This window comes from Trachypithecus francoisi, unplaced genomic scaffold (genome assembly GCF_009764315.1).
Source record: "Trachypithecus francoisi isolate TF-2019V2 unplaced genomic scaffold, Tfra_2.0 Lachesis_group21, whole genome shotgun sequence".
Lineage (NCBI taxonomy): Eukaryota > Metazoa > Chordata > Mammalia > Primates > Cercopithecidae > Trachypithecus > Trachypithecus francoisi.
This window is the reverse complement of record NW_022681467.1, coordinates 37,046,073-37,073,511: the sequence shown is the minus strand read 5'-3', so window position 1 is coordinate 37,073,511 and position 27,439 is coordinate 37,046,073. Positions and strand designations below refer to the sequence as shown.

At 40.2% G+C, this 27,439-nt stretch overlaps 1 protein-coding gene across 1 annotated transcript in view; it reads left to right on the top strand.

The window, feature by feature from the left end:
* Positions 1-27,439, top strand: part of CHD6 (chromodomain helicase DNA binding protein 6) — a 215,087-nt gene that overhangs the window by 130,057 nt on the left and 57,591 nt on the right. The window contains 2 exon segments of the mRNA XM_033186434.1: positions 712-922; positions 10,973-11,168. Of these exon segments, the coding sequence (XP_033042325.1) occupies positions 712-922; positions 10,973-11,168 (407 nt within the window).

Sequence of the window (27,439 nt, the reverse complement as noted above, 5' to 3'; positions counted from 1 at the left end):
TTTACAGAGTATAAAACTGAGATTCAGAGAGCTTGATGGATTTGCCTAAGCAGTATAGCTACTAGGGACCAAGAGCCAAGGTTTGAACTTAACTTCTGCCAACACGCTGCCTCATAGCATGTACTCTGCTGGGCAGGAAAGAGATATCACTCACCAGTTTGCTGCCCTTTATTTGTTCAAAGTGTGGCACACACTTTCTACTTGGGGACAGGGAAATGTGTTACTTAGCTGAATCAGTGAAAATGCTGCAATGACATTAAAACTCTGCAGACAAATTAACAGTTAACCAAACTAGTTAGAGAAAATGTTGGGAGGATTTTTTTTTTTTTTTTTTTTACAATGAAACTTTTTGAGAAATTTTAAATCACAATGTGGCTTGGATTATCTTATAGTCTTTGTGATGTCAAGAGGTGTGAAAGTCCTTCTTGTCTGGGAAGGTTTCTTGGGTGAGTCAGCTTAGGACTTGGTATCTCAGATCCTCACTCTACTTGGTGAGACTTCCCAGGAGAGTGGAGCACCCGCGTTCTCTCCTGCTGCCACTGCAGAGCCCTCTGCTGAAGGGACAGACCAGCGTGCACCCAGCATCTCCTCACTGGACTGCTGGTCTAGGACCTAAGAATTCACTTCATTTTTCCCAGGATCTGTAAAGCAGAGTACAACCTTTATCCTTATATTCTGTCCAGGGAATAGTTTTGTTCCATTCCTTTTCAGGAGCAGAGGAGAAAATTCTAGAAGATTTCCGAAAAACCCACAGCCCTGATGCCCCTGACTTTCAGCTGCAGGCCATGATTCAGGCAGCAGGGAAGCTTGTGCTGATTGATAAACTACTCCCTAAGCTGATTGCAGGTGGCCACAAGGTACTCATCTTCTCCCAGATGGTGCGTTGCCTCGACATCCTGGAAGATTACCTCATCCAGAGAAGGTAAGACTTGTGTCAAAGCCCTGCATTCAACACTGGGACAGTTCCTTTTCTTTGATATTTTTTTTTTGATCCATTCAAAAATGTTTAAACACAAGAAGACGTTCAAAAATGGAGAAAAGGAATCTCCTTTTAAAGACTGACTGAAATTCAGAGTTAAATTTTATGACCAAATGGACCCAAGTTTAACTGTCAAGAGTAAATTTCATGACCTATGATGTAGAGTCCTTGCTTTGCTTAAAAAAAAATTCCACATATTTATTTATATTCACTTTAGTTGGAGGAAACAATTCAAATAGCATTAGAAAGGTCTAGGAAAATCATGTATTTACATTTTTGTTGTTTCATAATGGTGAAAGAAATATATCCTGGAAATCATCACTATATCAAATTTCTAAAAGAGCATAAACTGGCAACTCACAGAGAAGGAATTTGGGGATATTTTATGTCCTTTCTCAGCAAACCCTCTAAGGTTTTATGATGCACTGGCTATGGCATCCCAATTTATTTTCTTGTTCGTACTCTTATAATTCCTTGAATCTAAGTTCCATTCCTCATGCAAATAAAAAGTCTGTGGTGCTGTGTGGGTTATTTGGATTCTGTATGGGAACTACATTTGTTACCTCACATGTATTACCTTAGATTTTCAGTCATTGTGACACATCAATGATCTGAAGATGATAAATGAGTTTTTAAAAATTGATTCTTTTTTTTTTTTTTTTTTTTTTTTTTTTTTTGAGACGGAGTCTCGCTTTGTTGCCCAGGCTGGAGTGCAGTGGCCGGATCTCAGCTCACTGCAAGCTCCGCCTCCCGGGTTTACGCCATTCTCCTGCCTCAGCCTCCCGAGTAGCTGGGACTACAGGCGCCCGCCATCTCGCCCGGCTAGTTTTTTTTTGTATTTTTCAGTAGAGACGGGGTTTCACCGTGTAGGCCATGATGGTCTCGATCTCCTGACCTCGTGATCCACCCGTCTCGGCCTCCCAAAGTTAAAAATTCATTCTTAATGATAAAAGACTTTCAAGGTTATAGAAACTGGTAGCCTAGGCATTGCTAAGTCTAAAGAAAATCTTGTTTTCCTAGCAAATCTCGGGTGTCTTCACAGATGTTCTTATTCTTTAACATTCTGTTTGCCCTTGTACATGTACTTTATAGCAAGAGGATTAAAAGAAATGACAAATTAAACTATGGCTATGCTGACATTTAATATAACATAAATAATTCTTCAAAGTCTGATTAGACAATAAAATAATTCATCAGAGCTCTATAGGAGAGATTTCTATGTAAAGGATTCTTGAAACTTGTATTACATGAATAAATCAAAACTTGTAAAGCAGTTTTGTAGCTTTGAATTCACTGTAGATTAGGAGCCCATTGCCAGAGCACTTGCTTCTTATATTATCTTACTCTTTAAAATATGTACAACTATTAGTTTGCAGATTTTTTAAAAAGAACCCCCCAAAATGAGTAATGGTGTATATAACAGACTTTTGGTAAGTACAGAAGTCTTTAGCTCTCTTTTATGCTATTTTCTCTTTATTATTTATTGCTCATTTTGTGTTCAAATTACTTAAGATTATAGCTTCTCTTGAAAATGCGGAAACATGTAACACTACCACCTGCACAATTCCCCATTCATCTTGGGGGTTATCTTTTCAGTCTGTTCTTTCTGCATAAATATGTTTAGCTTTATTGTTTGAATTGCAGTGCTGTTCTACATTGTACTTTGTAAGTCATTTTTTATTTAATATATTATGAAATTTTTTCTTTATTTTTCTACAACAAAATTTTAATGATCTACATGATATTCTATTTTAAACATTTCCAATTTTTCAGCGTTTTAAGGGACTCTATAAATGAATATCCCTTTTAAGTAGTTATGAATGTTTCCAGTTATTTCTTTAGGATAAATGTCAGTGCACATTTTTAAAAACATTTGATACACTCAGTATTTACAAAATGCCTTCTAGTTGAGTGTTTTATTTATATTCATTTCCGAAATATCGTGTGAGAATGCTTTTTTTTCATATTCTGATCAATATTGTTTTTACTTCTTAATCTTTGCTAATTCAGCAATTCAAAATTATGATCTCTTTACTTTGTAATTGTGATTACTAATGAGAATGAGTATTTTTTCGTATTTATTAGTTATTCATATTTCATTTTTGTGGATTGATGTTTTTCCTGCATTTTTCTCTTGGTCTTTGACTTTTTGTTTATTAATTTATAAGAATTATTTGTTTACTTGAGAACATGTTGCAAAAACTTTCCCCAGTGTTGTTTTTGTTCTTTAATTTTATTTATGAGTATGGGTTTTCATTTATTTTATTTTTTGATGTCCTAAATTTTATAGTAGTCAAATCTTTGTCTTAAAACAACTTTAAATCCTTTTTTAGGCCTAAACTTAAGCATAAATTAATGTGCTTTAAAAGACTTCTCTCTCATCTTAATCGTGAGACCCATATAAATATTCTGAAGTATGTATATATATATATTTTTTTTTTTTTTTTTTTTTCTTTTTCTGAGACAATGTCTTGCTCTGTCACCTAAGATGATGAAGTACAGTGGGTCAATCACTGCAGCCTCAAACTCCTGGGCTCAAGTGGTCCTCCCATCTCAGCCTGCTGAGTAGCTGAATTATAGGCGTACACCACCATACCCAGCCCTTCTTTTCATGTTTATGGCTTCTTCACCCAAGTTGCATTCAACAGGGTTCTTCTGGCCTTAATATTATCATTGTCTTTCTCTTTTTAGTGTAGTTTTTATTTTCATTAAAGTTGTACATGCACATGATTTAAAAAGCCATGTCATTCTATTACACTTACGAAACATTATGTGCCTATTCACCCTCTACCTTCCCCCAGTTTCTCCTATCCCAGAAGCATTTACTTTCAACTCTTTATGCTATTTCTTTTGGTATTTATAGCTGTATCTAAATAATGCTATAAGTTGCAATATCTTGGTTTTTTCAGTTGTAGGTATTATCTGTTCTCACTGTGGAAGATGAATGTTGAGCCTTCTTTCATTGCTCCTCATACCATCATGTATACAGCTCCCTGTCCTCTCATCTTCCCAGTATGCCACATAATACTTGGAGTTAGGTTAATATTTGTTGTTTATTATGACTTATGAAAATGTGAAATTACAGCTGAGCTATGTCATGTGCTGTTTAATTTTCATTCTTGTACAGTTTTTATTTTCTTCGAAACTAAAAATTATCTTTTTGATTGCTTATTTTTCTACACACCTATTATAATTCAGCAGCAAACTTTACCCTGGTTGTCTAAATCCCCTCTGGTTATGTTCCAACTCATCAGTTTCTTCTTCTCTAGGCCATACCTTCTGGGGCCTCCTGACCTGCTCCTGCCTGGCCTGTTGCTGTTCCCCACAGAGTACACAGTTGTCAGCTGTGATCTGCCTTCTTTCTCATGCTGACAGCTTTCTTTATTTTCCTCTTAAATCAGATCTTCTTGTTGGTGGATTCCATGTTGGAGCACCTCTTCCAGGAGCTCCTGAGAAAGGGTGAATGATAAGTAAATTTTGAGACATTGCCTGAAACTGTTTTACTCTGCTCTCATTCTTAAGGAATCTTTTCTCAGGATTTGAGATTCTAGGTTGTAAATCATTTCCCTGCAGAATTTTGAAGGTGTTAATCCACTGTCTTCTAGCCTCCAGGGTTACCATTGAGAAATTCAGAGCCCTTAGGATTCTTAGTCTGTCTATGTGTTATGTTTGTTCTTTTTAGAAGTTTTTATGTATTCTCTTTGTCCCCAGTCCTGTGAAATTTTATAATGAACTGCTTCATTGGTGCTGGATACTAAAAAGATCTTTCCCATCTGAAATCTAACTTCACATGCTGGGGAATTTTCTTGACTTTATCTTTCACTATAATTATATTTTTTAATTTCACAGAACATTTTTTGTAATTTTTCCATTTTTAATAGCACCATTATTTCACAAGTACGGTGTCGTCTCCTATCTTTCTATGGCTTATCATGACGGAATTTTTTTATCTTCATCTGTTTTCTCCAAGTCATATTTTTTCCCATTTGTTTATATCTGTCTTTCATATTAGAATTTTAGGTTCACTTTTTTTTCCTTTTCTTCCCCTCCAGCTCTTTACAGTGTTAGTCCACTGTGCCCTGGCCCCTGTGATTTCTTATCAGAAGTTCTGCAGTCGTTCACATTGCTGCTCCCTGTGTGCAATACATTGATTTATTCTGGCTACTTCTAAGATTTTCTTTTAATTTTTGGTTTTTAGCAGTTTAACTGTGATCATTGGGATTCATCCTGCTTACTGAGCTTCTTGAATTTGTAAATGTATGTCTTTCATCAAATTTGAGAAGCTTTTGATCATTATTTCTTCCATTTCTTTTTTGTTTTTGCCCCATTCTCTTGGTTATTTGTGAGACTAATTACCTGTTTATTTGACCTTGAGATATTCCCCACAAGTCCATGGGCTCTGTTTTTTTAAAAATCCTTTTTCTCTCTCTTTTATCTGTCTTCAAGTTCACTGACTCTTTATCATCTCCATCATGCTTATTAAGCACACTCCATGCTTTATTTATTTATTAGTTCTAAAATTTCCATTTAGTTCTATGTTTATTAACGCTTTGTTTCTCTGCTAAGTTTTCTTATCTTTTTATTCATTACTTAACATTCCTTGACTTCATTAAGCGCAAGCATAATAGCAGCTTTAAAGTTCTTGTCTGAATTATAACATTGTAGGTTTGACGTTGACGTCTGTTGTCTGTTCCCTTGAGAATGAGAATAACTGAGTTTTTCCCTAGACCTAGTGAATAGTATGTTCTAGAGATAGAGGATTCTGTTACAGTGCTCTGAAGATGTTGATGGGTTTTATTTGGAAGCAGCTAACTAGGTTATCCTCAAAGTGCAAACTCTGTCAATGTCTCCGCTAGACAGTAATTCCCATTTCAGACTACCACAGTCAGCCCCGAGCAAGTGTGAGTCAGAAGTCAGCCAGAAACTTGGGCAGAGTTTATACCCAGAGTTTGGAGCTCCCATCTCTATTTCTCTGCTTTCTGGGGATCCCCTTTCACTCTCTGGCAGTCTTAGTTGCCCTAGGCATCTTCCCCTCATGTGTGTCAGAAAGACAACAACTTTTATCAATTACAGCTGATCAACATCTTGCCACCATAATTGTGGCCTCTCCTCTGGCTGAAACCACAAATTTCTTTTCTTCTCCAAGATCTGTCTGTTTTTGTTAACTCACCCGTGCCCTCAGGTAGGTTTTTCTGTTCATTCATTTTGGTTTTTATAGTTTGTCCAGAATTTGTCATTTGCTAGAGGGTTGGTGTGTTAGGACATTGCCCCTCCTTACCAGAAGCAGAGGCTGTCTGTTTCATATCAGCCTCATGTCTGATATCTTAGGCCATCAGATGGGAGGCACTGTGGAGCCAACCAGAAGCTCTGAGTATGTGAGCAAGGCTTGTTGACTGTGCATTTCACTTTCTGTATGTGAGCACTGTGCATCTGGCTGGACCATTTTCATTGGGGACCCTCCTGTATCAGCATTTTGAGGTCCTGTGCCTCTTACTCTCCCCTGCCTATAGGTGGAAACTTGACTGTATTTAGAGCTAATTGTGGGGGAGGGGTGAGAAACAGTAAGGGCTCCCACTATTTCTGTCTCTCTTCCCCTTTTCAGCGTGGCACATTCACTTTTAACTGTGGTTAGTATCTTCTAGAGTAGAGAGGATCAAGATCTTTTATTTTACCCTCTTCAAGGTTGGAGTAGGTGATCTAGAGGCTAAGTAAATACTTCAGCAAACATTCTACCAGTTTCCCTGTTTTTGGACTCTTTGTGTTGCTGCTTTCAGGGGAACCTAGTGCCACCAATGTTTGATCCCGTCAGATGTTCTGCACTATTAAATTAGGTTGTGTCTTGCCTGGGATTCTGCCTTCTTCAAATCAAATACGACTTTCCAGATTCCAGAATTTTATCACTTCTGTTCTTTTGGTGTATTTATTTGGGGAAGAGATTATACCTTTTTTAAAAATCCCTTACTGTCATTTTACTAGAGGTTTGGAGAGATCAAAGAATTAAATGTGTATGTTCATTCATAATCTTTAACTGGATTATTTGATTTTCTTTTTTCATTTAAGTCTTTAGCCCTTCTGTAATTTTGGTAAATGGCATATACTCGAAGTCTGATTTTCATTTATTTCCAAATATATTGAATTTTCTCATTTTCTCTTTATTAAAATAGTCTATTTCCCTCACTCATAAAATTCTGTGAAATATAGGGAGATATTATATATACTGGGTATATGTCTAGCCTTCCTATTCTTTTGATCAGTAGTTTTATTCCTTTGCACATTTAGTATTCCAGATGAACTTCAGAATTATTTATTTATTTATATTTAGAGATAGGGTCTTGCTGTGTCTCCCAAGCTGGAGTGCAGTGGCATGATCATAGCTCACTGCAGCCTTGAACTCATGGGTTCAAGTAATCCTCCGACCTGCTCCTCCTGAGTAGCTAGGACGATAGACACATTGGCCACCATGCCTGTCTAATTTTTCTTTCTTTTTTGTAGAGGCGAGGTCCCACTATGTTGGCCAGGCTGCTCTTGAACTCCGGGCCTCAAGTGATCCTCCTGCCTTGGCCTCCCAAACTGCTGGGATTACGAGTGAGCCACCATACCTGGCTTATTTATCTGTCTGTGTCTGCTCCAGCCCCTAACTCCAGAAAAATGTGTATGTATAGATATATGTGTACATACATACACATTTACATGTTTATATATACATATATTCGTGTGTTGGGATTTTTTTAGCTTTTTTTTTTTTTAGACTGACATCTTTGCAAAATCAAAGAACATGCTTTTCACTACACTTAACTTGGGTCCTTCATATACACTGTTGTCTCAGTAAATATTTATAAAGTGTCTGCATTGTGCTAGAACTTACAGTCATAATGGTGAACAAAGCATAGCCCCTTAGTGTTATGTTACCAATCCTTCATATTTCTTACTGAATTAAATCCTAAGTATTTTATATGCTTGTAACTGTTGTGAGTGTTTTTTTTGTGCTGGTTTTTTTTTTTCCTTTTTTAAAATTAATTCTTCATGTTTTCCAGTTGATTATTGCTGGGAGACCAGAAAGTTGTTCATTTCCCTTCAGGCCTTTCTAAAGTCAACATTTTTTATGCCAAAAACATGTCACTCCACTCCCTACCAGTCTGCTCCCAGCCAGTCACATAGAGGTTTTTTCCAGAGTGCCACCTGCTGCTTGTTGATATTTGATAGTATTTGATAGTGACTCAGAATTACAGTTTGAACCATATCAGCTCCTAGGGATCTTGTTAAAAATACAGTTGTCACAGAGACTTAATTGCTGTGCTGAAGTTCAGTGTGGAAAATTTTATGATGTCTGATTTCTTCTTTCAGACTTATTTGCCCTCAAGGTTTTCTTTGTTCTTGAGCCTCTTTGCCTCTCCAGCTGTCAGTTTGGTTTTGTTCCTGTATGATTTCATGGCAGACTCTGATACAGGAATGAGGGCATGGCCAGTGGATCTGGCTCAGAAGTGAGGGAGGAGCTCAAGTAATTCAATTTTTTTTTTAAGTTTTGCGTTCTTTGAGAGCACTCCCTCAAAACTAAACAAGTGATAGAGAATTATTCCGTCATCTTGTTCTAAAAGTTCTGAAAGTGTTGTTACATTATAATACAGAAAAACACTTATGTAATTTTATGGGAACGTTTTCCCTAGGTAATGGCTGAGCTGTATCATCACTGTCTATTGATTTCCCCTCCCCCTTAAGGCTGTGCTAATTCCCAGCCTTGCTCTGATCCATGTGGTATCTAACTCTTATCTGATGACTAAGGGTGTCTTTTCAAAGAGCATAGAGTCTGTTCCTGCAGCATTAATCATTCATATGTGTGATGGTGGTGGAGGGTGGAGGAGGGTAAATGGCTGTTCTTTAATTGAATCTCAACCTGGTTTTTGACTCCAAGTATTGTGCTTCCTCTGTTGCATCACATACATGGCTAAACTTCTGTAACTGTTACAGATCCTCTGAGCATTGATTTATCAAAAACGTTTTGATACCTAGTTATAGTTTGTGTTTCCACCTCCTGTTAGAGTTACAAGCTTCCAAAGTTTACTAGTGTCCCTTATGTATTCTCCATTTCTCCTCTTTATTGTTTAGGAAAACCTTTCTGTCCTAATGCATTGAAATGTAAGGTACAGTGTGAAAGCTATAAGTCAAATGGATATGGGTTTAGCTCAACCAGCTGGATGACTGAGCAAGATATTTTACTTGTATAAATTTTTGTTTTGTTCTGTTTTTAGGTTTTGTCAGTGTAAAATGAGGATGATAATAGAAACTACCTCATAGGATTATTGTGAGAATTAAATGTAATGATGTATACCAAGCATGTACCACAGGGTTTGGCATAGAACTGACACTTAAGAACTTACTGCTAATATTATTATTGTGGTTGTTATGAATCATGGTGATAATTTAATCTATAGAATTCAGACATCTAATCCTTAGCCTTTGTCTATGACACAAAATCTTTTTAGTCTGCCTTCATGACAGTCCTATCACCACCACCCATTTCATTTCCTGCTGAAGTTTTCATTTATTATTCTTGAGTGTATTATAATTTTAAATAAAGAGGAAACAAAAATTGTGCCCTTAATTTTAGGCATGGTTGTATTGTGGCTTTGTAAAAGGCAGACAGCATTTTCAGACTTGTTTCTTTACTTTATACATGTCCCTTATAAGTCTGAGTTGGTCAGGTTTCTTCATGTGCATTTCCTTGGGTGTTTTCTTTTACATGGTTTTTCTTTTCTTCAAGGAAGTCAAGATCATATTGCCAGATTTAGTTTTCCAAAGCCATCCTCACACAGAATTATCTACCCCTAGGGTATCTATCCTTATTTTCTTACTGCTTATTTATGTAAGTTTTAGAGATCTGATTTCCCAAATTCTCGTCTGCTGATAGGATTTTGCCAGGATTCATGATCTTGGCTGTTGTCGGTTTGGGATGATTTGGTTCTTTTCTCACAAGTTTCCTATTACTTCTACTTCACTAGCCAGTTCATGTTTATAGGTCAAAATTGGGCCCAAAGTAACATCCCCCTTGTTAATTCATATGTTGTCAGGGGTAAATAAGAAAAGAATAAGATGCCCAGCAGCTGTCCAGATCTTCTATGTTAATCCCATGATCTCCAACATAAAGGTCCCTTCTATTTTCCCTCTAGATGGACATGAGTAATATGTTCCCTTAACAGTTTCATTTCTTATTCTCTTTCCTTTTACCCTTACCTCTACCATACACTCCACCCCGTTTCTTGATTTTCCACACAAGTGTATATCTTCTCAATGATATTCAGCTTTACTTTCTTACTTTATTTTCCTCTTACTATTCATCAGTTCCTTCACCCCCACCCCACACACAACACCTCAAAAACCTTTCCTTTCCTGTGATTTATACTTGGCAATATATTGCCCAGAAGACCTTGGTTTCAGCTATAAACTTGGAGGTTTTGCTATGTACCTCCAAAGCTTTGAAGAGCTTGGTAGGCTAGAAATGGCATAAAAGGACTGCCTCACAGTGTAATCTTACCATTTCTGGTTTACCCTAAAGTAGCTGGAAACTGATAAGAACTCAGTCCTTTTTATGAGTACTACTCAAAGTAGATGGGAAAGGCTTTTATTTGTTTTTCCTGGTCTTATGATTAGATTTAGTACAAGTATAAACTGGGAAATACTTGAGAGAGTAAGTTGCTTGGGCTATGGGGATCAGTATTTTATGATTTAATTCTTCCAGTCCTTAGTTTACAGCTGGGTTTTTTGGCTTTGTTTTGGTTTTTTGTTTTGTTTTGAGAGGGGGACATTTTGCAATACAGTTTTAAGTGTCTGTCCTGCTGCATATGTAGGGGGCGGGATTCCTTCTAGACTGCTGTCATTTAGTCCAAATTTAGAAGTGAGGGATTTAAGGCCATCAGTCAACAGCTTCCTGCATTTTGTGCTGTTCTCCATTGAAGTCATGATTAACGCCTGGGCTTTCGTTCATTTGGGTCCCCTCAGATACACCTATGAGCGAATTGATGGGCGAGTATGGGGAAACCTGCGCCAGGCAGCCATCGACCGGTTCTGTAAGCCAGATTCAGACCGCTTTGTCTTTCTTCTGTGCACCAGAGCGGGAGGCCTGGGGATCAATCTCACAGCTGCTGATACCTGCATCATATTTGATTCTGACTGGAACCCACAAAATGACTTGCAGGTAACCACTAGGATGATTGCTCTTTACCTTAGCTGCCCTGGATCCCAGAACATCATGATAGGGCCTGGCTTGGCTACAGAGCATCCATGATGCTCATTGCTGTGGTGTCAGCTGGATGACAGGCTTAGGGCCTTGGTCAGGGGGTGAAACTGAATGAAAAGTCAATGTCGACCCTTCCGACTAATTAGAGAGTGTGGTTCTTTCCATTAAATCAAATGATGTTTGACAGTGGTAGCCTCCGGATACAGACTAGAACTACTAATTATTATTATTATCAGAAATAAAGATACTAAGCTTGACTAATTCTCTAATTCTTGATATGTAGATGATTCGGGCATTTTCACTCAGTTTGTTGGTTAAGACGGTCATGTTTCATGTACAGTAAACGAGTTAACCCAGAGGGGTGGGGAAGTTCCATGGCGTGGCAGGGGCAACAGGGACAGCCTCACTAGTTCCTTTGCTCTCCACACAGTGCAACACGTTAGAGTGTATGTGTGTCCAGTTAAGTGGCTTTATGGATTCTATTTTCTGGTTTTAGCCAAACTAAATAAGCTGTGGCTTTAAAAGATTGCTACAAAGATTGGAGTTGATAACGTTTTTTAAAAGCTAACATAAACAAGCAAGAAAATGGCAGGGTCCTGTTTGGAGTTCTTCATCAATCCTGTATCAAAGTAAAAACAATGGCATTCTGACTATATGGGATGTGAAGTCAGCCAAAAAGGATTCTAACTTGTCAGTAAGACTATTTGGAATATAGATTTACAGCCAATATCATTGATGATGAACTTCATCTTAAGTGTATATTTTATATATCTTGAGATGTTTACTAATACTAGGATGATTATGGGTATGTGGTGAAGGTGGTGGGTGGGTGGCTCAAAACCTTTTTCATAATACAGGTGATTGATCAAAAGAAGTTTGGAGGCTGCTGTTTGACAGGATTCAAGAGGTACACTAGGGGATACTGCAAGAGAAGAGTTGCAGGGAAGAGGGCACTAAGCTGATGGGTATCTGGGCTTCTTCTTTACCCACCCACTCCTACAGAGTTGCTACTTTGTCTTTTTCTTTCTCTCTCTCTTTTTTTTTTTTTTTTGAGACAGTCTTGCTCTATTCCCCCAGAGTGGAATGCAGTGCCACGATCTCAGCTCACTGCAGCCTCTGCCTCCCAGGTTCAAGCGATTCTCTTGCCTCAGCCTCCTGAGTAGCTGGGATTACAAGAGCCTGCTACCACGCCTGGCTAATTTTTGTTTTTAGTAGAGATGGGGTTTTGCCATGTTGGGCATGTCGGTCTTGAACTCCTGACCTCAGGTGATCCGCCCGCCTTGGCCTCCCTAAGCGGTGGGATTAGAGGTGTCAGCCACTGCGCCCGGCCCTTTGTCTTTTTCATTTAATGAGTTTCCACATAAACTTGTGTTTGAAAAAAGCAGGCTATTAGTTGAAAACTAGTGCTTTAAATTACTAAGTTAGTGATGGTTAAAACTCTGAAAATAACGGTCGAGCATGGTGGCTCATGCCTGTAATCCCAGGACTCTGGGAGGCCGCGGCAGGCGGATCACAAAGTCAGGAGATTGAGACCATCCTGACTAACGTGGTGAAACCCCATCTCTACTAAAAATACAAAAAAAATTAGCCGGGCGTGGTGGTGGACACCTGTAATTCCAGCTATTCGGGAGGCTGAGGCAGGAGAATGGCGTGAACCTAGGATGCGGAGCCTGCAGTGAGCTGAGATTGCACCACTGCACTCCAGCCTGGCCAACAGAAAGACTCTGTCTCAAAAAAAAAAAAAAAACTCTGAAAATATTTCATGTTATACATCATAAAGTAAACTATGTTCAACATGCAACCTCAAAACCAGTGATTATAACTAGCTTACCATCTTTCTACTGGTGAAAAGGTGGCTGAAAATGAGTTGCTAAATATAATGAATAACCCATTTTTAAAGGAGTAACACACTGAACACTGAAATAATAATAAGCAAAAACTAATATTTGATCAGCTCATTATCAAGAACTTACTTACAACAATGATACAGATTAAGGGGTGGAAAATGATTGCCTTTTGGCCTGCTGCCTGTTTTTAAAAATTATTTTAATGGAATATAATCTAACCCATTTGTAAGTATATAATCTATGGCTGCTTTCATGTTACGGTGGCAGAGTTGAGTAGTTGCAACAGAGACCTCATAGCCAACAAAACCTAAAATATTTACTTTCAGGCCCTTTTCAGATTTTTGCCAACCCCAAAACATGAGTTCTTAAGTCCTTGACAGTTACAAAGTTCTCGGCTTCTTTGTGATGCTCACCTGACTGTGAGGCATGGCAGCTGGGAGAATAATGGCACAGGAAACCAAAGTTGAATGGCCAGTTTGAGGACACCTGGCTGGACATTCCTAAAGGGATATCCAGGAGGATCAGTGGAAGCATGGGGCTGGCAACAGCTCATGGCCAGAGGCAAAGATTTTGGAATGACCATGCTTCACCGAGGTGAAGTCTAAATATTACCAATTGAATAGGTGCAGTGCCAATGGGAAAAGCAAGAACGTGAATGTTCAAACCTAGTGGAGAAGGCGAAGTCATCTGAGGTGACTGATTTATATGTGTAGCAACCAGAGAGGTTGGGTGGGGCTGTCCAGAATAAGGGTCTTGGGTGAAGGGAGAAGCTTTGGAGTAGCTGTTCTCAATGTCCACTGCTGGGGAGCTGGCAAGAGATGAATTAAGGAATAGCAGTGAAGTCCAAACTGAAATTGGATAGTGTGAACTTTATTAGTGTGTTGAGTCAGTTTCTGAACTTCCTCTAATGCCCAGCCTGAATGAAGAAATGAAGAAGACCAGCACTGCGGAAGATCCAAGGTGGAAGATACAGGGTGGGAATTCGTATGGAGAATGCAACAAAAGGTTACCATGTGAGAGAGAACATTTGTACAACTCAGAAGGAATCATCCTTTTTTTTTTTTTTTTTAATGTCTAGCCAGTCTAGGTAGAGATGAAAGAAGTGAGAAATGTAGAGCAGTTTTAGGACAGGGGACTAGAAGAATGGCTGTTAGTGAGTGGGACTGGTGGGCTATAAAAAAGATGTGATAGAGGGAGTTCCAAATTCTGTGTCTCCCACAGAGATGGAGCAAGGTTCTTGCTTGCTTGGTGTGATGAGGAAGAGAGCAAAAGGGTTTTTCCAAAAGCAAGAGGGCTGGAGACTGTCCACGGAGCGATGCACACTACACACACAAACACACACATTCCCATGCCCCTTGGCATTTGCCCTTGCACCCACATGCTATAAATATAGAATATTTAATCCAGAGAGAGTGTGGAGTCTGGGACGCTGAGATCATCGTGTTCCTCTTCCCAAATTCTCCTCTCCTCCTCTTGCTTTCCAGAAAATGAAGGCACAGGTTCATTAGGATCCAGGATAGAAACTGCATACTACTTAGGAATAACAAAAGAGATTAAAGTTAGCACTGAGAGATCTTAACAATATTATTGTTTTATCTGGACTATGAAAGGAAAACCAATTTTTACATCCCCTTAATGAGGAGATCTTATCTAGAGTCAGGTAAGTGCCACACCCTCTCTCAAACCTTGAGTATGTCTGTATTAGCATCAATGTGTGTGCAAAATTGAAGGGTATCAGTTCGCCTTTTCTCACCATCATTTAGAAGACATAGGCTCTAATTTAGTCCTGGCACAGCAGCAGCAGCAGCAGGTGTTGTCTAGGTTTCCGATAACACCTAAGGTTAAGAAGTGACACAGGTCGATAACAGTAGCCTGAGAAGGAAAGACAAATGAAAAACTGGGTTTTTATCTTCTCTCTTCTTAGAAGTAGGCCACTGTTGCTGCTACCCCTGAGGGCAAAGGCAGACCTCTTGGGAATAACATGGTATCATGCCCCCCTCAGAGACAATAAGCACCTTCCCCTTCCATTGTTCCCTGATACTTCTGCTTCTTATTCTCTGGGGGACCTTTTGCATCTGGAGGCAAGAGTTCCTTAGGGTTGAAGAGGGTTCAAGATAACAGTGGTGGGCTACACAGTTCTGTGTCCTTCCTGCTGCTAAGGTCCCTGAATGCAGAATTCAGAAAGTGTGGGAGCATATGTCCTGGCCAACAGCACAGCCACAGGATAATGCAGCTGCTGCGTGTCTGCAGGATTTTGAAAGTGAGTTGGGAGTCCAGAGTGAGGAGCCAGGCCCTTTCCACAATCGCCAGAAGGAGTTCTCAGGAAACTCCCACACTGCTCCGAGGGGGAGAGGTCACTGGACCCCTGTGCCTCTTACTCTGCTGCCACCCTGTTGCTTGCACCCCCTATTTCTTGTCTTTTTAATTTTATTTTATTTTTTCAGAAGACAAGATCTCACTATGATGTCCAGGCTAGACTGCAGTGGCTCGATGTCAGTTCACTGCAACCTACACCTACCTCAGCCTCCCGAGCAGCTGGGGTTACAGGTACAATCCCCATGCCTGGCTAATTTTTGTAATTTTTGAGGAGAAGAGGTTTCACATGTTACCTAGGCTGGTCTTGAACTCCTGAACTCAAGTGATCCACCCACCTCAGCCTCCCAAAGTGCTGAGATTATAGGCCTGAGCCACTATGCCCCGCCTACATCCCCTATTTCTTGACAGTGTGTGTGTCTGGAGTTCGGAGGATTGCACTTGTTGAGTTTTCTTTGCTATGAGAAAGTAATGATTTGTAAATGTATACACAAATACTATACTATGTAGTCATTTATTCAGTGACTATCTCTTGATCACTGGGACATGCCAGGTGTTACTTAAAGTATTGGAGAGACACTGGTGAGCCAGACTGACACTTTTATTTCAGTAGGATAGGCAGACAATAAATGAGGAAAAATAAGATAATTACAAATAAGCAATATTTACTGCAAAGAAAATAAAATAAGGGGATAAGAATGATGGGAGTTGAGGCTGGGCGCAGTGGCTTATGCTTGTAATCTCAGCTCTTTGGGAGGCCAAGGCGGACAGATCACCTGAGGTCAGGAGTTGAAGACCAGCCTGGCCAATATGGGGAAACCCCGTCTCTACTAAAAATATAAAAATTAGCCAGGCATGGGAGTGGGCACCTGTAATCCCAGCTACTCGGGAGGCTGAGGCAGGAGAATTGCCTGAACCTGGGAGGTGGAGGTTGCAGTGAACCAAGATCATGCCATTGCACTCCAGCCTGGGCGACAAGAGCAAAAGTCCATCTCAAAAAAAAAAAAAAGAAGAAGAAGAAGAAGAATGATGGCAATTCTTTGCTCTGATTTAGGTAAGAGTGGTCTAGGAAGACTTCTTTAAGAAGATGACATTTGAGCAGAAATAATGAAAAGGATCTTAAATTACGAGATAAGAAGGAAGACTGTTCCAGACAGAACAAAGAGTATGACCATGTAGAGTGGGATGTAAATAGGTGGCACCCCTGAAGCTCAGGATGGGACAGGCACTTATTACACAGCACTAGTCCTAAACAGAATGAATCAGGTTCCTTTTGAGTATGCTGCTGCCTCTCCTTGTCAATGTCCTCTTTTTTTTTTTAACTCCTTTCTGCTGCCCAAAAGCACCCCTTTCCCATTCTGTGAATTCATCTGTCCTTCCTGTTCTCAGCTAGTTCTTGATTTATTTACCTGACAGATTTAACCTTAGAGAGGGTCTTGCTATGTTGACAGCCCAGACTGGTCTCAAACCCCTGGCCTCAAGCAGTCCTACCTCAGACTCCCAAGGTGCTGGGAAGATGGGCAAGAGCCGCAACACCCAGCCTGTTTTTGTTTGTTTGTTTGTTTTTTTCATTGTCAGAACATCGTTACTCATTTCTCTTTGGCCTTTGCCCACCAGAAATGTATTAAAAAATAAAGAACAAATTGTGAGCCCGCAAATCATTAGAGCTCTATAATTTTCTCCAGGTATTAGGGCTGGGGTATTGTAGCACCACCGCCCCCTAATTGTGTTTTACTCCAAAGGTTTTTATATTTATACCTTTGCTGATGCATTTCCTTTGAACTTCACCTGAGTTCCTGGCCCTGGTTCTGAATGTTTCTTTCTCTACCTCGTGTTTTTCTGGTCGAGTTCTCTTAGGAAAATAAAGAATGGTTTGAGATTTGACTGTAAAATGATGAGTCTCTTAAATGTGATGGGACTCACCCTGTTGTCCTTCAGGTAAGTCACCTTGGGGGAGAACATGTTTATTTCTATGTAATTTAGCTGCTTATGGCCTCGGCTCTCCCAAACAGGGGTTTATTTTTCTCAGTTAACAAGTCCAGAGGTAGGCAGTTGAGGACTAGTGAGGCGACCTCATAGTGTCGTCGGAGTCCCGGGTTCTTCCTGTCTTTCTGCTCTACTGGCCTCAGTATGTGTGGTTTACAGCCTCTTGGTTCCATCCCAGAAAGGAAAAATAAGGAAAGAAGGCATGTTGGTTTTTACAGGAAAGCAGAACTTTGGCACATATCTTCAGGAGGCTCCGTTACACCTCATTGTCTAGGACTGTGTTACCTGGCCATCCCTGGGAGGCTGGGAGTGTTTTGGTTGAACATGTTGCTGCCCTGTACAAGAATCAGGGTTCTGGTAATGAGCAAGAAAGAGATGGGTGCTACGAAGGCCATTAGCAGTGTCTGCAGGGCTCCTCCCTGATACTTTTGCTCAGAACTTTTCAGCTCCCTCTTGTAATTTACCCTCAACACTGTATGAGCCAGAAAAAGAAATCAGGGTCAGTACTTAAGAGCCATAAAAGATTACTGCCTTGAAGGTCTCATAAACCATATTGGTTAGCTTGATCACTTCCTTAATTTGCAGAATCATTCATCATACCTTCTCCCAGTAGCAGAGATTTGCTGCCACTAAAGATACAGAAGAAGGTCCAGCAACAAATTATAATAGCCAAAGACTACACAACTCTGTTGTTCAGCAATAGATGACTAATTGAATAAACTGTAGTATATTCAGCTTTGAAAAAAGAATGAAGAATATCACTGTATCCTGCTATGGAATTGTACCCTGGATATATTGTTAAGTGGGGAAAAAAATAAGGTGGAAGAAGTTTGTACTGTATGCTAGTTTATCTTAAAAGGCTGTGTGTCTTTGTATCTGTCTGTCCCTTCCCTACCGAAGATAAAACTAAAACAAATTTCGTGTGTGTTTTTGTTTTTGTTTTTTTGAGACGGAGTCTTGCCCTGTCACCCAGGCTAGAGTGCAGTGACGCGACCTCGGCTCACTGCAACCTCCACCTTCTGGGTTCAAGCAGTTCTCCTGCCTCAGCCTTCCGAGTAGCTGGGATTACAGGCACGTGCCACCACGCCTGGCTAATTTTGTATTTTTAGTAGAGACGGGATTTCACCATGTTGGCCAGACTGGTCTCAAACTCCTGACCTTGTGATCTGCCCTCCTTGGCCTCCCAAAGTGCTGGGATTACAGGCATGAGCCACCGCACCCGGCCTACAAACTTCATTTGTAAATGGTTACCCTTAGCGAACAGGTTGGAAGTGACAGGGAAATAAACTAGTTTTTCCAAATATGCCGTTTTGCGTATTTGACTTTGGAACCATTTTAAGTATTTTACCTCATTATTAAAACAAAATTAATTTTTTAACCTTTTTAAAAAGTTGCAAAAATTATGTAGAATTCCGATGTACACTTCACCCAGCATCCCTTAATGTTGACATTTTGTATAACCATAGTATAATGATTGAAACCAAGAAAGCAACATTGATATGATACTCTTTAACTAATCTACAGACCTTATTCATATTCATTCCTTCAGTTTCCTAGAAATATTTTTTTTTTGGCCCAGTATCCACATTCCATTTAGAGGTTAGGACTCCCTAACCTTCTCCAGTCTGTAACAATTCCTTTGTCTTTCCTTATCTTTCATGACCTTGACACTTTTGAAGGGTACTGACCAGCTGTTTTGTGGAATGTTCTCAGTTTGTATTTGCCTTATGTTTTCTTATGGTAAGATTTGAGGTTATGCATTTTAGGCAAGAGTATCATAGAAATCATATTACGTCCTCCTCAGTGCATTTTATCAGGGAATGCATGATATGACTACATCTTATTACTTGTGATGTAACTTTGATTACTTGGTTAACATGCCATCTGCCAAGTTTTTCCACCATAAAATAACTGTATTTATCTCTAAAAATTAGTATCTTCTGAGTGAATATTTTGAGACTCTTATCCTGGTTTTCATCCTACTTCTGTTCATTAATTTTAGCTTCCATCAGTGGTTCTTGCTTTCAGTAAATTATTACCATGGTGTTTAGCTGATGGTAATTTTCTATTCTCATCATTCCTTCTACATTTATTAATAAGAATTCTATTATAACAAAGTTGTCCTTTGTCTCCCATTTATTTATATCAGTATTGACTTGTGGATATTTCTTTTATTTTATAATCCATTACTCTATTTTGTTTTCAAGTTGTTCAGATTTGGCCATTGGTAGCTCCTTCACATTGGCTTCTATGTTTTTTTGACATGCTCCCATCGTTTTTTGAGTGCTTTTTTACTTTCTGGCACCATGAGATGTTCAAGTCCATGTTACATTTTTCCTGCCCCAACCTTGGAATTGACCATTCTCCAACGATCCTTGCTTGCTTTTACTTGAGAATAGCATTTAGAAACCAAGCTCTGGCTACTAGGTATGCCCACTGCTACTGGAATGTTGTTGCTTCTAGAACCTCTATGCACATGAAGCTAGGAAACAGATGTATGCATACTTACACAAACACTTACACCACACAGCTATATTTATTCTGTATATATTCATCCATAGTGAATTTTCTGATTACAGTGCAGCATCACAGCGTTCCATTATAGTCTCCTTCTCTTCCTTATTTGTGACTTCTTTCTCTGGCAGGATGAAGCCTGGACCTTGTTATCATAACACGGTATATTTACTCATTTATTTCATCCTAGTATACACATCAAGTAGTTTTAGAATTGCTAACCCATATTTTGTGAAAAATACATTTACCAGAATATAATGTTGGTCTGTAATGGGTTTTGGGCTTTAGTATTACAGTATATAATCAGAATACTATTTGCCAAAGTTGCTTAGTTTAGTTGTTTTCTTCACCACTTGCTTCAGTGTGGTTAAATTAATAGGGGGAAACATCAATTCCTAAAATTCAAAAGCAAAATGAAACAATTGAATCCAGCTGTGTATCAAGTGAATAGCATATAACTCATAGAAAAGGATTATTTCAAGGCTCTATATTTGATGTTTATACATTTTTATTTCTATATAATTTCATTTTGCAACTCCAGTGTACCCTTTATCCAGATTCACCAGCTGTGTTTACATTTTGCCTCATTGACTCTATCATTTTTGTCCTTTCTCACTCTCTCCTTTGTGTCTCTGTCCCTTTCTTTCTCTGAGTACATGTATAGACACCTACATCACTTTTTGACTGAGATATTTGAGAGTAAGTTGCAGGCACTGTACCCCCTTGTCCCCTAAATACTTTCATTGTATATTTCACTAAGTACAAGGACTTTCTCTTGTTTATTCACAGTTCTGTTCTCAGAATCAAGAAATAAAAATACTGTTCTCCAATCCACAGTTCATATTCAAGTCTTATCATTTGTTTCAACATATTTTATAGCTGTCATTTCCTCAGTCCAGGATCCAATCCAGGATCACCCATTGCCTTTAGCTGTCGTGTCTCTTTAGTCTCCGTTAATCTGGATCAGTTCCTCAGTTTTTCTTTTTATTTTATGACCTTCAAGCTTTTGTAGAGTACTGGCCAGTTTTTTTGTAGGTTGTCCCTCAGTTTGAATTTGTCTATATTTCCTCAGGGTTGGATCTAAGTTTAGTACTGCCACAGAACTGACACAGCCATCTCAATATATCACATCAAGAATAACATGGTGTCCATTTGTCTGATGATGGTAACTTTGATCACTTAGTACAGTGATGTCTATCAGATTTCTCCCCTTATAAAGTTTCTGTTTTTCCCTTTGAAAATAATAAGTAATTTTGGAGAAATAAATTGGAACTGTACCTATTCCTCATCAAAGTATCATCCATTGGTTTTAGCATCCATTGATTATTTTTGGCTGAATCGGTCATCACTTTGATGGTTACAAAGTGGTGATTTTCTAACTGTCGCTCTGAACTGGTTAGTTAGCATTCTACTATAAGGAAGAGTGTTCCCTTTTTCTCCCATTTATTTATGTCAATATGAATACATGGGTTCTTTTTTTATGTAGTGAGTTATAATCTGTTACTATCTTTATTTTGATGTTCTGTTCGTATAGTTCTAGACTTAGCCAGTGGAGTCTCTTCAAGCTTTAAGTGTTATTCTCATATGTCTCTCTCATTCATTGAGTACTTTCTTACATCTGACACAGTAATATGTTTCAGACTTATTCTATACTTTCTCTACCACAGCCCTAGCTACAGTTAGCCATTTCTCTAGCACACTGTGTCTCTGTTGTATAGAGAATGATTTTTAGCAATCAAGATTCAGGAGTTAGGTGCATTCATTGCTACTGCAATGATGTTTCTTCTAGGCCCTCCCAGTGGACATAGCTGGAATACACACAGAAAGAGAGACTATAAATATGCATATGTGTAAATATGTGCATTCATTTGTATATGTGTGTATACACACAAGTGCATACATAAACATACATATCCATATCTATTTCTGTACCTTTATGTATATGTATATGTGTGTATAAATACACACGTACACCTAACCATGAGTTAACACTGATACCTCCAGTTCATTCTAGCACCACAGATTTTAAGTTTCTTCCTTTCCATGTTTATAATTTCCTTCTCCAACAGTGAAAGCCCTTACTTTTGCTACCCCCAGTATCTTTACTCATTTGCTGAATCCTAGATTAAACAGAAAGTAGTTTGAAGATTGCTAACCTTGCAACTATAGAAAAGAAACCTACTTTCAAGTGTGTATTTAAAACACTATACATACTTAGCAGGATATAACCCTAAGTGGCTGAGGGAGAGAAAATCTTGCATGTTTTTGGTAATTATGTTTCAAATGAGTTATAATGGTATTGGTTTTCTGAAAATGTTATATTATGGGACAAATCAAATGAGTACTGATATTGGTGTTGTTGAAAATTGAGTTTTTCAACATGGTTAAAGAAATACAGGCGGGCGCGGTGGCTCACGTCTGTAATCCCAGCATTTTGGGAGGCTGAGGTGGGTGGATCACGAGGTCAGGAGATGGAGACCACGGTGAAACCCCGTCTCTACTAAAAATACAAAAAATAATTAGCCGGGCGAGGTGGCGGGCGCCTGTAGTCCCAGCTACTCGGGAGGCTGAGGCAGGAGAATGGTGTGAACCCGGGAGGCGGAGCTTGCAGTGAGCCGAGATCGCGCCACTGCACTCCAGCCTGGGGGACAGAGTGAGACTCTGTCTCAAAAAAAAAAAAGAAAAAGAAACAAAGAAATACAAATGTGAGGTTGATGAAACTAAAATCCCTCAATCATAATTTAAACTAAAAATATCAGTATGACCTCATTATATATTTTGTTTTATATATGCATATGTTTATATACACTGTGCACACACCAACACTTCCTATATTTGCCCACTGAGCAGGCCCTGGAAACCATGACCATCCCTAGTAGCAGGGACCTCCCCTAGGACATCCAGATTGTTTTCTGTAAGTTTTCTACTCCTATCTATGACTAGACTGTTTCTCAGCCACTTGCCTTGCAGCCTGGCAAGAGAGAGGAAAAATTAGCTCTTCCCATGCTATGAAGACCTTTGCTCTGGTCTTCCTGGTGACTCTGCTGTGCACAGAGAGCCCAGGGTCTGTTCTGCTGCCCATGCTTGGTGGCCTCACACATAAGCCCTTGCCTGCCAGCTATGTGCTCCTTCCTCAGTGGGGTCTGGGTCTCCCAGGAAGTGACCAGCATTGTTGAGTCTAAGAAAGTTACAGTGGAGAACAAGTTCAGCCCTCCCTCCTGCCCCAAGAACAACTTGGTAAATCAGGATGTATTGGTTCATTTTCACACTGCTGATAAAGAAATACCAGAGACTGGGAAGAAAAAAAAGTTTAATTGGACATACAGTTCCACACGGATGGGGAGGACTCAGAATCATGGTGGGAGGCAAAAGGCTCTTCTTATGTGGAAGCAGCAAGAGAAAATGAGGAAGAAGCAAAAGCAGAAACCCCTGATGAGCCCATCAGATCTCATGAGACTCATTAACTATCGTGAGAATAGCACGGAAAAGACCAGCCCCCATGATTCAATTACCTCCCCCCCAGGTCCCTCCCACAATGTGGGAATTCTGGGAGATACAATTCAAGTTGATGTTTGGATGGGGACACAGCCAGACCATATCGCTCTGCCCCTGGCCCCTCCAAATCTCATGTCTTCACATTTCAAAACCAATCATGCCTTCCCAACAGTCCCCCAAAGTCTTAACTCATTCAGCATTAACCCAGAAGTCCGCAGTCCAAAGTCTCATCTGAGACAAGGCAAGTCCCTTCTGCCTATGAGCCTGTAAAATCAAAAGCAAGCTAGTTACTTCCTAGATATGATTTGGATACAGGTATTGGGTAAATACAGCCATTCCAAATGGGAGTAATTGGCCAAAACAAAGGGGGCCCATGCAAGTCTGATATCCACCGGAGCAGTCAAATTTTAAGGCTCCAAAATGATCTCCTTTGACTTCAGGTCTCTCATCCAGGTCATGCTGATGCAAGAGGTGAGTTCTCATTGTCTTGTGCAGCTCCACCCCTGTGCCTTGGCAGGGTACAGCCTCCCTCCCAGCAGCTTTCATGGGCCAGCTTTTCCAGGCACACAGTGCAAACTGTCAGTGGATCTGCAGTTCTGGGGCCTGAAGGATGGTGCCCCTCTTCTCACAGCCCACTAGCCAGTGACCCAGTAGGGACTCTGTGTGGGGGCTCCAACCCCACATTTCCCTTCTGCACTGCTCTAGCAGAGGTTCTCCATGATGGCCCCACCCCTGCAGCAAACTTTTGCCTGGACATCCAGGCATTTGCATACATCTGAAATCTAGGTGGAGGTTCCCAAACCTCAATTCTTGACTTCTGTGACCCTCAGGCTCAACACCATGTGGAAGCTGCCAAGGTTTGACGCTTTCACCCTCTGAAACCACAGCCTGAGCTGTGCGTTGGCCCCTTTCAGCCACGGCTGGAACAGCTGGGACAGGGCAACAAGTCCCTAGGCTGCACACAGCACAGGGACCCTGGGCCCAGCCCACAAAACCACTTTTTCCTCTTAGGCCTCCAAGCCTGTGATGGGAGGGCTGCCATGAAGGTCTCTGACATGGCCTGAAGACATTTTCTCCATGCTCTTGGGGATTAACATTAGGCTTCTTGTTACTTACGTAAATTTCTGTAGCCGGCTTGAATTTCTTCCCAGAAAATTGACGTTTCTTTTCTATCGCATAGGCTGCAAAATTTCCAAACTTTTATTCTTTCCTTCCCTTATAAAACTGAATATTTTTAACAGATCCCAGGTCACCCCTTGAACACTTTACTGCTTAGAAATTTCTCCCACCAAATACCCTAAATCATCTTTCTTAAGTTCAAAGTTCTGCAAATCTCTAGGGCAGGGGCAAAATGCCACCAGTCTCATTTCTTAAACATAACAAAAGTCACATTTGCTCCAGTTCCCAACAAGTGTCCTCATCTCCATCTGAGACCAACTCAGCCTGGACTCTGTGTGGGGGCTCTGACCCCACGTTTCCCTTCTGCACTGCTCTAGCAAAGGTTCTCCATGAGGGCCCCACCCCTGCAGCAAACTTTTGCCTGGACATCCAGGCATTTGCATACATCTGAAATCTAGATGGAGGTACCCAAACCTCAGTTCTTGACTTCTGTGACCCTCAGGCTCAACACCATGTGGAAGCTGCCAAGGTTTGGTGCTTTCACCCTCCGAAACCATTCCATATCTCTGTCAGCATTTTGGGCAAAGCCATTCAACAAGTCTGCAGGAGGTTCCAAGCTTCCCCGTATTTTCTTATCTTCTTCTGAACCTTCCAAACTACTGTTCCAACCTCTGCCTGTTACCCAGTTTCAAAGTCACTTCCACATTTTTGGGTATCTTTTCAGCAATGTCCCGCTCTACTGGTACCAATTTACTGTATTAGTTGGTTTTCATGCTGCTGATAAAGGTATATCCAAAACTGGGAACAAAAAAAGGTTTAATTGGACTTACAGTTTCACATGGCTGGGGAGGCCTGAGAATCATGGCAAGAGGCAAAAGGCTCTTCTTATGTGGTGGTGGCAAGAGAAAAATGAGGAAGAAGCAAAAGTGGAAATCCCTGATAAAGACATCAGATCTTATTAACTATCATGAGAATAGCACTAGCAAGACTGGCCCCTGTGATTCAGTTACCTCCCCACTGGCTCCCTTCCACAACACGTGGGAATTCTGGGAGATAAATTCAAGTTGAGATTTGGATGGTGACACAGCCAAACCATATCATAGGATATGCAAATTTTGGGCACCAAGATGAACTTCAGGCTTTCTTATTGCAAGGAGGACATCTGTAACACAGTGGACCAAGTGGTAGGAGGTGCCTGGGATCCACCCTCCTTTAACCCTGCTCTAATGGTATTTTCCTGTACCCCCTGCCCCAGTGGCTTCTCTTCTGTCCCAGTACTTACTGGGCTTCTTAGTCTTTGGGTCACTTTAGTACTGAATTATAGGAATTCTGGTGTCATTTTCAGCCATGAGGTTAGGGGAAGAATGTGGGCAGGGTATGGATGGAGGCGTCCTTATCCAGGGATTCTGGCACTGGGTGAGCCCCTTATGGGCAAACATAGAATTCCTGCTTAGACTTACCCCTTTCTCTGGGTCCAGTAACTTCAAATCCAACTCAAACAGCCTGGCCTCAGACATGGGGGACACCCATTGCTTGCAATTCTGGACTCCAGGATCTAGATCATGGGGCAGAAGCAGAAGTACAAGGCTCCAGTCTTGCTCTGCTACTCACAGAGGAGCAAGGTCCACATTTCTTACTGCTCTGGGCCAAGATAAGGAAGGACCTTGGGTGTCCGGTGATACCCGCAGGGCTCACTCACATGGCGTGGCCACCTCTTCCTCTCGGTGTCAGTAATCACCCTTCTGCTTGCTTACTCAGGGGGGAAAAACATTTCCACTAAAAGAAACTAGGACTCCTGGAAACATAATGGCTGAAGCCAGGTCTGGACAGGAAATGTATAAGAGGAATGTAGAATATGTTGAAAGGAAGGGAACTATCAAAAGACTACTAGTCTTTGATATAACATACAAACATAAATGTACACATATCCATACCTATTTCTATATCTGTGTATGTGTATGTATATGTGTGTATATATACATATACACCTAACCATCAGTTCATACTGATACCTTCAGTTCATTCAAATACCACAGAGTTGATTCTCATCTTCGTTTTTTCCACATTTGAGTAGGTCATGTTGAAGGAACTCAGGAGCCAACTTAGTGAGGCTCCTGTGGGCCAAATGTAAACAGCAATAAGAATAGTAACTGCAATGCAGTAAAACATGGCAGATATATTTAAATGCATGCCTTCATTGTATCCCATAAAGAAGTAATAAAAAAAAAATTTCATTGCTCACTTTTTGGGATGTTATTTTGGAAACTGATTACATAAAGAGAAAGAATCAAATATTTAGCTTGCCCTGCCTATATGAACTGTACATTAGGGTAGCCCCTTGTGAATTAACAGATCTAGGCAATGATCATCAATTCAAAAGAAAGATGACCAGATACCATGTGCCTCTTGATGGATATTCAGATGCTCAAATCCTAAGCTGATCAAGTTCCAAGGTAGAACTCCTAGTTTAGAGAAAATACAGGGAATAAAGGTTCCTGTTCAGTGACACAGCAGAAATGCAGTTGTTTTTAAGTGTGGCAATGATAATATATATTTTACAAGAGTTTGTATCTTTAGAAACGTGTATTGAAATATGTAAGGATGAAACAGTATCATACTTAGGATTTACTTCCTAACAATCTGGGAGGGTGGAGTGTGGTAAAAATAAACAAGATTGTCCATAAGAGGTCATTATACTGTCCTGTATTTTTGTCTATGTTTGAAAATTTCAGTAGCAAAATTTTAAAAATAAATTTTCAGTGCTACCAGCTTCGAAGCATATCTTCCAAGAGGACAGGACAGCATCCTGGGAATGTGTGCCGCTCACAAGGTGCCTTGCACAGACCACAGCGGGGCGGGGCACAGGATGGCACACCATGTCCTTCTCATTGCTTTATCCCTGGCACACAGTCAGTACACGATGGGAAAAGAAATGAATGGCCACGGAGGTGGCAG